Source organism: Tamandua tetradactyla, chromosome X (genome assembly GCF_023851605.1).
Source record: "Tamandua tetradactyla isolate mTamTet1 chromosome X, mTamTet1.pri, whole genome shotgun sequence".
Lineage (NCBI taxonomy): Eukaryota > Metazoa > Chordata > Mammalia > Pilosa > Myrmecophagidae > Tamandua > Tamandua tetradactyla.
The window spans coordinates 104,656,547-104,671,533 of record NC_135353.1 but is presented as its reverse complement, the minus strand read 5'-3'; the positions used below and the strand labels follow the sequence as shown (position 1 = coordinate 104,671,533).

General features: G+C 38.9%; 1 protein-coding gene across 2 annotated transcripts in view; it reads right to left on the bottom strand.

Moving 5' to 3' along the window:
• Positions 1 to 14,987, bottom strand: part of OPHN1 (oligophrenin 1) — a 528,296-nt gene that overhangs the window by 181,578 nt on the left and 331,731 nt on the right. For both annotated transcript variants that reach the window (XM_077146702.1, XM_077146703.1), the window contains one exon: positions 14,854 to 14,928. In XM_077146702.1, coding sequence (XP_077002817.1) covers positions 14,854 to 14,928 — 75 coding nt within the window. The remainder of the gene's footprint in view (positions 1 to 14,853; positions 14,929 to 14,987) is intronic.

Here is a 14,987-nt window from a genome sequence, read left to right as displayed (position 1 = left end):
TTAATCCTGATGCAATACTGTAGGGTAGGACCTCTTGATTAGATTGCTTCCACAGAATGTGACACATTCAACTGTGGGTGAGACCCTTTGCTTAGATGGAGATGTGACTCTGCCCACTCAAGGTAGGTCTTGATTAGTTTACTTGAGTCCTTAAAAGAGCTGACACAGACACAGACTTTTGAGATCAAAACAGAAAAAGCCTGGGTGTTAAACAAGGATGCACAGAAATAACCAGAACCTGAAGAGAAGAAATCTATGGCCCCTAGAGATCCCAAGTTAAGAGATGAAACCCAGAGTTTTGCCCTGGAGCAGCTAACTGAGGGCCCACAGATGCTTAAAGAGGAAGCCCATGGAATCAGAAGCTGGAAGCAATGGAATGTGGAATAAGGACCAGCAGGCACATGTCTTCCCAAGTGTGCTGGTTTGAATATGTTGTGGATCACATAAGAGCCATATCCATTAGTCCTCATAGAATGTTGCTGGCTGGGAGCTTTTTGATTATTACCATGGAGAAGTGACTCACCCAATTATGGGTATTAACTTTTGATTAGAGGGAGATACGACTCTACCCATTCCAGGTGGGCCTTAACTGGAATCCTTTAAAAGAGGAAACATTTTGGAGAGAGTCCCTTTTTAAAGCCATGAAAATGATGAGAGCCAGAGCCCATGCCACCAGAGACCTTTGGAGATGAAGAAGGAATACGTCTCCGGGGGCTCTTCATGAAACAAGAAGCCTAGAGAGAAATCTAGCAGACATGGCAGTGTTTGCCATGTGCCTTTCCAGTTGAGTGAGAAACTCTGAACTTCATCGACCTTTCTTGAGTGAAGATAACCTCTTGTTGGTGCCTTTATTTGGACATTTTTATAGACTTGCTTTAATTTTTACATTCTCATGGTCTTAGAACTGTAAACTAGCACCTTATTAAATTCCACTTCTTAAAAGCCATTCTGTTTCTGGTATATTGCATTCCAGTAGCTAGCAAACTAGGACACCATGTTACAGACACTGGCCTTTCTTCAGAGTCATGGTATCTTTCTCTGGATGCCTTGGTTTAGACATTTTTAAGGCCTCAGAACTGTAAACTTGTAGCTTAATAAATCCCCTTTATAAAAGCTGACCTATTTCTGGTATATTGGATTCCAGCAGCATTAGCATACTAAAACACTGGCTATCTGTTTGCATTTCATCACCCAAAGAACTTACATATAACATCCAAAAAGGATGGTCCAGGCAAAGGAGCACTGAAACCATCAAATGAGGATGATCAGAACTGAGGTATATCAGAGTCTTTAAAAAAATGGTAGTAAATATGCTCAAAAAGCTAAAGTAAAACATGGACAAAGAACTAAAGGTAATCAGGATAAACACAGAGACCATCAATGGAGAGTTGAAAATTATGTAAATGAAGCAAACAGGATTGATGACCACAGTTACTGAAATTAAAATCCCCTAGAGGGGTTCAACATCAGAAAGAATCAGTGAACTTAAATATAAGACAATTTAACTCATTCAGTCTGAGGAGCAGAAAGAAGAAAGAATGGAAGAATGGAAGAAAGTGAACAGATATGAGAAACATATGGGATACCATCAAATGTAGCAATGTACACATCATAGGAGTCCCAGAAAGAGAAGTTTGAAAATGACAAAAGAATATTCAAAGAAATAATGGCTGAAATCTTTCCAAAATTAATGAAAGACAGGGACATACTCATCTAAGATGCTCAACAAAAACCCAAGTAATCCACACCAAGACATACAGATCCACACCAAAACACATTATAATGAAATTGCCAAATGCCAAAGATAATTATGAAAGCTGCAAGAGAGAAGCAATGCGTCAAATACAAAGGGAACATCAGTAGGATTAAGTGTTGATGTTTCATCATAAACCGTGAAAGGAAGAGAGCAGTGGGATGACATATTTAAGGTGTTGAAAGCAAAAAATACCAACCAAAAATTCTATAGCCAGCGAAACTGTGGTTCAAACATGAGGAAAAGATTAAGACATATCTAGATAAAAAAAAAATTGAGGGAGAATGTCACCATTAGACTGGTCTTATAAGACATGCTAAACAGAGTTTTTCAGCTTGAAAGGAAAAGATAACAGACAATAGCTCAAAGCCATATGAGGAAATAATGTCTGTAAAGGTATTGGTATGGGTAAATGGCACTACTGCATTTTCAGTTTGCAATCCCATTTTTTATTAACTAGAGTCTAAAAGGTAAATGCATAAAATGTAATAATAAATAAGTATTTGGGGACTCATAATATATAAATATGTAATTTGCAACAAGAACTAATTGGGGATGGGGGGTAAAGGACATGGTTTGTGTATACCATCGAAGTTAAGTTGGTATCAAAGCAAATGAGATTGCTATAGACATAGGATGTTAAATTTAAGCCCCATTTTAGCTACAAAGAAATTGTTGGAGAATATAACAGCTCATAGTGACATAAATTAGAGTATGGACTGCCAGGGGTGGGAGGAAGAGATACTGGGGGTTGCAAGATTTCTATTTGGGGATATACAAAAGTTTTCGCACGGGAAGGTGCTGAGGGTACTGTCCAGTCAAGCAAGGACTGGCCTATCTGTTGCTGTGAGGACATTTAATGGACTTAAATCATGAACATGTTGGTTGCATCCACCACTGATTACATCTGCAGTTGGCTAAGGGGAGTGTCATCTGTAGTGAGTGATGCTTAATCTAATCACCTGAAGGCTTTTAAGGAGAATTCATAAGAGACAATCTCTTTTTCAACTTCAGCCTGCCAATCTCTCCTGGGAGTTCGTTGAGGACCTTCTTTGGAGCTGCCAGCATGTAGCTTGCTCTATGGATTTTGGACTCTTATGCCCCCTTGGTTGCATGTCTTTTATAAAAAGACACTTTTATGTATCTCATATTTACAGATACATCCTGTTGGTTCTGTTTCTCTAGAGAACTCTGACTTTAACAGCTTGGTACCAGGAGTGGTTCTTGAGAAACAGAATCTTAAAAATGGGTTTTTACAATTGGTTTTCTAATCTGATTAGACTCAAAGGCACTAATTACTCTGTTTCCGATAATCAAGATGACACCAACAGTCTATGGGGTGAGTAGGAAAGAGAGATGTGCAAAATATCACCATTAGATTCTGCTAATTGTACATTTATGTGAGGCAAGGCTCTGGGTGAGTGTTTTTGACACTTTTATGGAGTTTTGTGGATTTAAGAGATATAATGATGTTGGATGGTAGTTGGTAGATAACCTGGATACAGTGATAGAGGAAAGCAATGAGTTGAAGGCTTCAAATTGTATCTTAAGAGCTGTATGATCAATGCAAATGTTTCCATGTGTGACCTGAAAGAAAATGTTATTTCCTGTGATCACAGACTTGAGATCTCTGAAAACCAGATACTGAGCCTCATTGTGTGAGCAGCAGATTTACAAAGTAAACTAAAATCTCAACCTTGTAGGGTGTCTGCTGTTAAAGTAAGGGCTCTGATTGGAAAATCATGGAATCCTGAAATGTGGGATGGGGATATATGACTTGATAATGATGGCAATGGGGACATGGAGTTCCTGGAATCTACTGAGCCTTTGATAGATAGACTTGAAATGGACTGCCCTGAGGAAAGAGTTTTCTGATCTCCAGCCTGCCTTGAGGAAACAGCTTCCTGGCCTACAGTCTGCCCAGAGGAGACTGCCATCCAACCTCCAAGATTCAGGGTCTGCTAAACCTGTAACCACCTCCCCTAGTGAAACAGCCCTCACTCCTCTGTCTGGAGAGACTAATCCTATTTCAAAGGATGAAACTACAACAGATGACCTGAGGTAACTGGCTTGAAAGACACTGCTATTTCTTTTCATGACCCAACCCACTACCCCTCTTTTCTTCCAGACCTACAACTAAAGTCCCATCAGGCCACAAAAGGTGAGGTACAGAGTGTCACCCAGGAGGAGGTACACTATACTCCACAATGACCACATGAATTTTCCAATCTATATATACAGAAATCAGAGGAATATGTGTGGGAATGAGTTTTAAGGGTATGGGATAATGGTGGGAGGAATATAAGGCTGGATCAGGCTGAATTTATTGATATGGGCCCACTAAGCAGATATTCTGCATTCAATGTTATAGTTTGAGGGGTTAGAAAGGGCATTAACAGTTTATTTGTGTGGTTGGCTGAAACATGGATCAAAAGCTGGCCAACATTACCCGAGATTGAAATGCCAGAACTGCCCTGGTATAATATAGATGAGGGGATCCAGAGGCTTAGCGATTAGAATGTTAGGGTGGATTTATCATAGAAGGCCTGCTCACACACCCCCGGAATGTTCAGAGGACACACCTTTTACCAGAACTGTGAGAAATAAATTTGTGAGACTAGTCCCATCATCTTTGAAGAGCTCTGTAGTCACCCTTCTCTTTAGATCAGATATAACTATGGGAACTGCTGTCACTGAGCGGGAATCCTTAAACACAATGAGGATGATCAGATTCTGACTTGGCAGAAGCCAGGTGACAGCATTTAAATGCCAAAGACAAGGTGGGGATGGCTACCATAATGGATAGCAGACTCAAAGCAGAAGTCAAAATACTCTGATTTGCAGAGACCTATGGTGTTGGCTAGTAGATCATGGGGTACCTAGAAGTATAATGGATAGGCAGTCTACTACATTTTTATTGAGTTGTATAAGCAGAAGGGATCTAGATCAAGTGAATACAAGTCTAGCCTGAATTACAAAAACATAGAGTCATACCCCTTAATCAATTCCCAGACTTGAGACAGTTTACAAACCCAGAGCCCCTTAAAGGAGGGGAAGGGCAGGATCCTTTGGGGAAGGACCCTGTTACACTGCCACAAATTTATACTGTTAATCTTCCTCCAAGCCTTCCCGAAGGAGACCTATGGCCATTTACCAGGGTAACTGTACACTGGGGAAAAGGAAATGATCAGATATTTCAGGGATTGTTAGACACTGTTTCAGAAGTGACATTAATTCCAGGGGACCCAAAATGTCACTCTGGTCCACCAGTCAGAGTGGGGGTTTATGGAGGTCAGGTGACTGATGGAATTTTAGTTCAGATCCGCCTCACAGTGGGTCCAGTGGGTCTCTGGACTCATTCTGTAGTTATTTCCCCAGCTCCTGAATGCACAATTGGAATAGACATACTGAGTAACTTGCAGAATCCCCACATTGGCTTTCTGACTCATGGAATGAGAGCTATTATGGTAGGAAATGCCCAGTGGAAGAAACTAGGACTGCACCTACCTAGCAAAATTATAAATCAGAAGCAGTACCAGATTCTTGGAGGGACTGCAGAGATCAGTGTCTACCTTAAGGACTTGAAGGACGCAAGGGTGATGATTCTCACCACATCCCCATTCAACTCTCCTATTTGGCCTGTGCAGAAACCAGATGGGTCTTGGAGGATGAAGGTGGGTTACTGTAAACTCAATCAGGTGGTGACTCTAAACTGTAGCTGTTGTTCCAGATATGGTATCACTGCTTGGGAAACTCAACCCATCCCCTGGTACCTGGTATACAGCTATTTATCTGGCAAATGTTTTTGCTCAATAGCTGTTAGTAAGGACCACCAGAAACAGTTTGCTTTCAGCTGTCAAGGCCAGCGATACACTTTCACTGTTCAACCTAAGGGATATATCAATGCTCCAGCCCTATATCATAATCATGTCCCCAAGGATCTTGATCATTTCTCCCTCTCACAAGACATCACACTGGTCCATTATATTGATGACATCATGTTGATTGGACCTAGCAAGCAAGAAGTAACAACTACTCTAGACTTATTGGTAAAGCATTTGCATGTCAGAGGATGAGTGATAAATCTGACACAAATACAGGGGCCTTCCACCTCAGTGAAATTTCTAGGTGTCAGTTGATGTGTGGCATGTTGAGATATCCCTTCTAAAATGAAGGATAAGCTGTTGCATCCAGCCCCTTTTATGACCAAAAAAGAGGCACAATGCCTAGTTAGTCTCTTTGGATTTTGGAGATGACATATTCCTCATCTGAGTGTGCTACTCTGGCCCATTTAGCAAATGACCAGAAAAGCAGCTAGTTTTAAGTGGAGACCTGAACAACAGTAGGCTTTGCAACAGGTCCAGGCTGCTGTACAAGCTGCTCTGCTACTTGGATCATATGATTCAGCAGATCCAATCATGCTAGAGGTGTCAGTGGCAAATAGAGATGCTATCTAGAGCCTTTGATAGGCCCATATAGGGCAATCTCAATGCAGACCCTCAGGATTTTAGAGCAAAGCCTTACAATCTTCTGCAGATAACTACTCTCCTTTTGAGAAACAGCTTTTGCCCTGCTACTGGCCTTAGTAGAGACTGAATGCTTAACCATGGTCCACCAAGTTACCATGAGACCTGAGTTGCCTATCATGAGCTGGGTGTTGTCTGTCCCACCAAACTATAAAGTTGGGCGTGCACAGCAGCACTCCATCATAAAATGGAAATAGTATATTCGAGATAGAGCTTGAGTGGGTCTTGAAAGCACAGATAAATTACATGAGGAAGTGGTCCAAATGCCCATGGCCCCCACTCCTGCCATGTTAGTTTATCTTTCACATCCCAAAGCTATGGCTTCTTGAGGATTTCCTTACAATTAACTGACTAAGGAAGTGAAAACTCGAGCCTTGTTCACGGATGGTTCTGCATGATATGCAGGGACCACCAGAAAGTGGTCAGCTGTAGCACTGCAGCCCTTTTCTGGGATGTCTCTGAAGAATAGTGATGAGGGGAAATCCTTCCAGCGGGCAGAAATTTGAGCAGTACACCTGGTTGTTCATTTTGCTTGGAAGGAGAACTGGTCAGAGGTGTGTTTGTATACTGACTCATGGGCTGTTGCTAATGGTTTGGCTGGATGGTCAGGGACTTGGAAAGAGCATGACTGGAACATTGGTAGCAGAGGTCTGGGGAAGAGGTATGCAGACAGAGCTTTCTGAGTGGGCTAAAAACATGAAGATACTTGTGTACCATGTGAATGCTCAACAGAGGGTGACTTTTGTAGGGGAAAGTTTTAATAATCAGGTGGATAAAATGACCCGTTCTGTGGATACCAGTCAGCCTCTTTCCCTAGCAATGCCTGTTATTGCCCAATGGGCTCATGAACAAAGTGGTCATGGTGGTAGAGATGGAGGTTATGCATGGGCTCAGCAACATGGACTTCCACTCACGAAGGCTGACCTGGCTAATGGCCACTGCTGAGTGCTAAATCTGCCAGCAGCAGAGACCCACACTCAGTCCCCAATATGGCTATATTCCCTGAGGTGATCAGCCTGCTACCTGGTGGCAGGTTGACTACATTGGACAACTTACATCATGGAAGGGGCAACAATTTGTTCTAACTGGAATAGACACATACTTCGTGTGTCAGTTTGAAAAGGTTTATGTACCCTAGAAAAGCCATGTTTTAATCCTAATCCCATTTTGTAAAGGTAGCAATTTCTTCTAATCCCTATTCTGTACTGTATGTTGGAAACTTTAATTATATTATCTCCATGGAAATGTGACTCACTCAAGAGTGGGTGTTAAACTGGATTAGGTGCAACCTGTCTCCACTCATTCCAGATGGGTCTTAATTACTTTACTGGAATCCTATAAAAGAGGAAACATTTTGAAGAAAGCAAGAGATTTTGAGAGAGCAGAGAATGACAGAGCCACAAGAAGCAGAGAGTCCACCAGTCAGTGACTTTTGGAGATGAAGAGGGAAAATGCCTCCTGGGATGCTGGAGAGGAAGCTAGCAGATGACGCTGTGTTCACCATGTGCCCTTCCAGCCAAAAGAGAGAAACCCCAACTGTGTTTGCCATGTGCCTTTCCAGATGAGAGAAACTCTGACTGTTTTCTCCATGTGCCTTTCCAGTTCAGAGAGAAACCCTGAACTTCATCAACCTTCTTGAATCAAGATATCTTTCCTTGGATGCCTTAGATTGGACATTTCTATAGACTTGCTTTAATTGGGACATTTCCACAGCTTAGAAACTGTTAACTTGTAACTTATTAAATTCCCCTTTTTAAAAGCCTTTCCATTTCTGGAATACTGCATTCCAGCACCTAGCAAAGTAGAACACTTTGAATATATGTTTGTCTTCCCTGTACACAATGTTTTTGCTAAAACCACTATCCGTGGACTTATAGAATCTAATGCTTTATCCACCATCATGGCACTCCACACAGCATTGCTTCTGATCAGGAACCCACTTCACAGCAAATGAAATGAAGGAATAGGCACATGCTAAGGGAATTCTCTGGTCTTACCATATTCTCCATCATCCAGAGGCAGCTAGGTTGAGAGAATAGTGGAATGGCCTTTTGAAGACCCAATAATGGTGCCAATTAAATGGCAATACCTTGAACATTAAGCCTGCAAAAATGTTCTCCAGAAGGCTGTGTATGGTCTAAATTAGTGCACACTATGGTGGTATTTCTCCCACAGGCAGGATTCATAGGTCCAGGAATCAAGGAGTAGAAATGGAAGTGGCACCACTCACTATCTCCCCTAGTGATCCATGAGAAAGATTTTTGCTTCCTGTCCCTGCAACCTTGAACTCTGTTGGTCTAGAAGTCTTAGTTCCAAAAGGAGGAGTGCTCCCACTGGAAGACACAACAATGATTCCATTGAACTGGAATCTAAAACTGCCAGCTGGTTACTTTGGGCTACTCATGCCCCTGGATCAACAGGCAAAGAAGGGGATTACTTTGCTGGCTGGGGTGATTGAATATGACTAGCAAGGGGAAATAGGACTGCAACTACATACTAGAGGTCAAGAAATGTTTTCCTGGAACATAAGAGATCCTCTAGGGCATCTCTTAGTACTACCATAATAAATAATAAAAAGTTAAATATAGATATATGTATATGTGAAAGTATTATGTGTTCAAGGAACATGATTTATACAATATATTCTCAAATGTTTAGAAAGTTGAGAGATTAAAGGTACACAGACAGATAAATGTAGACAAATTGATAGATAGATGGGTAGATAGACACATCCAGCAAATGTAGGAAAATATTAAAATTGGTCAATCTGTTTTTCAGGAGGTGGTATGTTAGAGTTTTCTGTATAGGTTTTTACTTTTTTTGAAACTGTCCTATAACTTTGAAACCATTTAAAAATAAAAGTTTAAGGAAATAAACAATGAATAATAATCTCAATTAGTGCAGAAAAGGCATTGGACAAAATCCTGCAGTGATTCTTGTAAATAAAAACACTCAGAAACTAGGGATAGAAGGAAACTTCCTCAACATGATAAACAGCATATATGAATAATCTACCACTTATAAAATACTTAACACTGAAAGACTGAAAGCTTTTCCTGTAAGATAAGGAATAAGACAAGGATGCCCACTGTCACCATTTTTATTCAACACTGTAATGGAAGTTCTAGCCAGAGCAATAAGGCAAGGAAAATAAATAAAAGGCATCAAATTGGAAAGGAAGAAGTAAAACTTTCCCTATTTGCAGATGATATGATTCTATAAGCAGAAAATCCTCAAAAATCTACAACAAAGCTATTAGAGTTAATAAATGCATTCAGCAAAATGAAAGGGTACAAAATCAACAACCCAAATCCAATAGCTTTTCTGTTCACTAGTAATAAACAATTGGAAGACAAAATCAAGAAAAATTCCATTTCTAATTGCAATTAAAAGAAGTAAATATATAGGAATAAATCTTACCAAAGTTGTAAAGAACTTATACAAAGAAAACCACAAAACATTGCTTAAAGAAAGCAAGGAAGATTTAAATAAATTCAAGGACATTCCAGGTTCATGTAATGGAAGACTAAATATTGTAAAGATGCTAATTCTACCCAAAGAGATTTAGAGATTCAGTAATGTCCCTAAGTTTCAACAGTCTTCTCTGCAAAAACGGAATAGCCAATCCCCAAATTTTTATGGAAGGGTAAGAGAACCCAAATAAGTCAAATCCATCTTCTAATAAAGAACAAAGTTGGAGGACTCACACTTCCCCCAAAATTACCACAAAGCCACAGTAATCAAAGCAGCATGGTACTTAAACAAGGACATAGATCAATAGAACAGAATTGAGGGCTCAGAAATCAACCTTCAAATTTATGACACACTGATTTTTGACAAGGGTATAAAGACCACTCAATTGGAAAATAACAGTTTTTACAACAAATGGTGCTTGGAGAACTGGACCTACATTTGTAAAAAAAATTTTAAAAAAACAAGAAACAAAACAGAAGGAAGACCCCTCCCCACCTCACACCATAAGCAAAATCAACTAACAAATGGATCAAAGGGGCAGTGTGAAGGTGGCTCAGTGGCAGAATTCTCACCTGCCATGCTGGAGACGTGGGTTCAATTCCCAGTGCCTGCCCATACCAAAAAAAAAAAAAAAAAAGATCTAAATATAAGATCCAGAACTATCAAACTCCTAGAAGAAAACATGGGAAAGTATTTTCAGGACCTCGTGACAGGCAATGGTTTCTTAGACCCAAAGCCCAAGCAACAAAAGAAAAAATAAGATAAGTGGGACCTCATCAAAATTAAAAACTCTTCTGCCACAAAGGATTTTGTCATTAAAGTAAAATGACAACCTACACAATGGGAGAAAATATTTGGAAACCACATATCTAAAACTATCCAGAATATATAAAGAAATCCTACAATTCAATCACAAAAAGATGAACAACCCAATTTATGGGCTTGAATAGACACTTGTCTAAAGAAGACGGCCAAAAAGCACATAAAAAGATGCTCTAAATCATTACCCGTTAGGGAAATGAATAACAAAACCACAACGAGATAACTTTTCATACACATTAGAATGGCTACTATTTAAAAATCTGAAAATAACAAGTTTTGGAGGAGATATAGAGAAATAAGAACACTTGCTCAATTATTGGTGGGAATATAAAATGGTGTAGTCATTGTGGAAGATAGTTTGGTGGTTCCTCAAAAAGTTCAGTATAGAATTACCATATGCCCTTGCAATCCCCCTTCTAGGTATATATCCCAAAGAACTGAAAGCAGGGACTCAAACAGATGTTTGCACACTGTTGTTCATAGTGGCACTATTCACAATTGCCAAAAGATGGAAGTATCCCAGGTGTCTATCGACCAATGAATAGATAAACAAAATGTGGTATATACACATAATAAATATTATTAAGCCATAAAAAGAAATGGAGTTCTGATATATGCAACAATATGGGTGAACCTTGATGACAACACGTTGAGTGAAATAAGCCAGGACCAAAAGGTCAAATATTGTATGAGCTCACAGAATTAAATAATTAGAATAAGCACACATATAGTCAAAAATTAGAATAAAGGTAGCCGGGGTCAGAGTTAGGGTAGGGAAGGAGGATTTAATGCTTAAATTGTACAGAACTTCTGTTTCGGATGATGAAAAAATTTTGATAGTAGATGATGATGATAGTAAAAAACTGTGAACATAACAGCACTGAATTATACATTTGAGTTTGGTGGAAAGGGGTAATCTTAGGTTGTATATGTTACTAGAATAAAAATTTTAAAGAAAAACTGTAGGATGGTACAATATAGAGTGAATCCTAATGGAAACCATGGACCATAGCTAATGGTACAATTATAATAATATTTCCTCATCAATTATAACAAATACAACACACTAATGCGTTGTGTTTATTATGGGGGGCTGGCAGCATATGGGAATTCTGTACTGTGCGCATGACTTTTCTGTAAACCCACAACTTTTCTAATTAAAAAAAAATCTGCTCTGTGAAGAATACTATTAAGAGAATGAATAAAAAAACCACAGACTGGGAGAACATATTTGCAAAACATATACTTGACAAAGGGCTTGAAAAAAAAATACAAAGCCAATGTTGTAATACATTAGTTTTAAGATAAAAAAATAAAAAAACTCTTAAATCTCAGTAATAAAAATATATGCAACCTAATTGAAAATGGACAAAGGAACTAAACAGACACCTCACCAAAGAAGACATACAGTTGGCAAATAACCACATGAACAGATGCTCAACATCACATATCATGAAGGAATTGCAAATTAAAACAATGAGATTCCAACAAAAACCTATTAGAATGGCTAAAATCTAATTCACTCACAACAACAAATGCTGAAAAGGACAAGGAACAACAAGAAATCTCATTCATTGCTGGTGGGAATGAAAAAGCATACAGCTACCTGGAAAACACATTCACAGTTTCTTACAAACTAAATATTAGTTCACCATATGATCCAGCAATTGTGCCCCTAGGTAGATACTCAAAGGATTTGAAAACTTACATCCACAGAAAAACCTACACTTGAATATTTATAGCAGCTTTAATTATAATTGCCAAATTAATCAAATACCCCTTCCACAGGTGAATAAAGAAATTGTGGCATATCCATACAATAAAATATTTTTCAGTAATAAAAAAAAATGAGCCTCAAGCTAGGAGAAGACATGAAGGAAACTTGAATACATATTGCTATGTGAAAGAAGTCAATCTGAAAAACCGACATACTCCATGATTCCAACTATATGATATTGTGGGAAGGGAAAACTATAGACAGTAAAAAGATCAGTGGTTATTATGGCCTAGGGTTGGGGTGGAGAGAAGGAATGAATAGTTGAAGCACAGGACATTTTTAGGGAGTGAATCTCTTCTGTATGATGCTGCCACGGTAGATGATTCATGACATTATGCATTTGTCAAATTCATAGAACTGTACACACAAAAAGCAAACCATAATGCAAACTATGGGGTTTAGCTAATGATGTATTGGTACATTAATTATAACAAATTTACCACATTAATGCAACATGTTAATAACAGGGGAAACTATGCATGTGTAGATGGGTATGTTGGATTCTCTGTGTAATTTTTCAGGAAACCTAAAACTTCTCTAAAAATAATATTTATTATTTGAAAAAAGTTAATAGTGTAGATGCATTAATGAAAGAAAAATATTAAGGCAATGAGGATATAATTTGTAATGCAAAAATTCAATATCTGCTGTTACTGGCTGCTACAACATTCTAAAATGGAAACAGGGTGGTCAGGGCTGTAGGGCTGACTAGGTATGTTATGCATTCCAGAAAAGAGTTAAATAAATAAATAAATAAACACATACTTATCTAAACTGCAATTTTCTAAATCTGCTCTGTTCTCTGACACTTTTTGAAAATTGAACTTTCCAAATAATTCATCACCACACATAAAAAGAAGAGCTCATTTATAGGGAAGGACATATTGAATTGGAGGTACCTATGGAATCTCTATGGAGAGAGAGTTTGAGCAGAGATTCCAATATTGATTCCCATAGGCTTTGGGGCTCATTGCCTCAGTCATGAACAGCCTTGTCTATTTATCCCAGTGGGCTTTTAAATATGATCATTATGATGTATTCCATGATCTGAATATGGTTTAGAAGCAGAGATCCATTGGACAACTGGATACATGACTCTACACTAAGACTGATATCTGGATTAGAAATATTTATTTGGAGGTTATCAGGATACAGGTGATAGTAAAAACTTCATAGATGGACTTCTTCCATCCCTTCCATGTTGGAGTAACTGATACTAGATTTTCCCTCTTACTGTGAACAATTATAAAATTGCTCAAGATATATGAAACAGCTTTTTCAGTCACTGAACAACTGGCAGAACAGGACTACGACTCTGAAGAGGGGAACACGCGAGAAGAGCTCTACCATCACCTCAACTTGCTACATGGGTAGGATTGGGAACTCAAGCCAAACATGGAAGCCCTGCTGAGTTGAGGAGGCAAATAGCAAAGTTCAGGGAGGCTGGGGCAGCTCTTTTGCAGGGCAGAGTTCCAGAGAAGAGGGAGTTATGCAGAGAAAAAACTCAAAACACCTACCTATGGATCCCCTTGATTTTGGTGCTGAATACTAAGCTATGTGTGCATAGGGTGAAATCCCATAAGGCTGGGCAAAGAAATACCAGGGAGCTTTAACTTGAATGATTCCCAGAATTCACACAGAGCTGGGAAATGTTTGAGTTTCAATCAATCAGAATGAAGAGACAAAAAAAAGGGTCAGACCTTGGTAGGGGTAAAATAGCCAATAAAAGCTACTATAGATCTAGCCTAATGAAACATAAAAACAATCCTCAAATGAACCAATGTGATCCAAAAATATCTGCCTACAAAACAAAATTCAATGCTCTTTAAAAGGCAAAAAAATTCAGACATGCAATAACTGACAATTTCCAGCATCCAATAAAAAGTGACAAGGCATGTGAAGAAACAGCAAAATGTGGCCTATAACCAGGAGAGAAATCAGGCAATAGAAGATTATGTAGAGAAAGAAGTGAAGGAGGGAAAGGAACTCTTGGAAATACCACAATTTAAAAGATGGGAAGCAGAAAAGTACTAAACAATTAGTCAATGAAAATGAAAAAGCAAAGGATGTTAGAAGAATCCAGAGAGTGCTGTATTAAGAAGTCAAGTAAGGAGAACGTTTCAGAAAGGAAGGAGTGATCAACAAGGATCTCAAGTGAGACAGACACTGAAAAGTGCTCACTGTATTTGATAAGAAGGTACCGGCTAAGCCTGGCCAGAGTAGTTTCAGTAGAGGAGTAGGGGAAAAAAAACAGACTGTAAAGGGTTTAAGGACTGAACAAAATGTGAGAAAGGAGAAAAGATGGTCTGTTTCTTCAAGACAGCACTGTCCTTGACCAAGGGTGAGCAAATATGGGTGTGCTTTTCCTTTGAAAATATTTTTAAAAGATATTCTACAACTTTCCTTAGTAAGGTATCCAATGTCGCCCTTCCCTTATAGTCACTTTTCTTTCTAACACATATCCTATTCCCAAAAAGAACAATGAAAATGAAAATTGTTACCAAAAAAGGCATTCAGCAGCTTCTGAACCTGAATATTGCTGCCCACGGTGCGGTACAACCCCTCTGTCTTGATCCCTAGGGAAAGAAAATCATGTCACATTTGTTCAAACAGCTAGAGCTTTCATTGCCTCAGG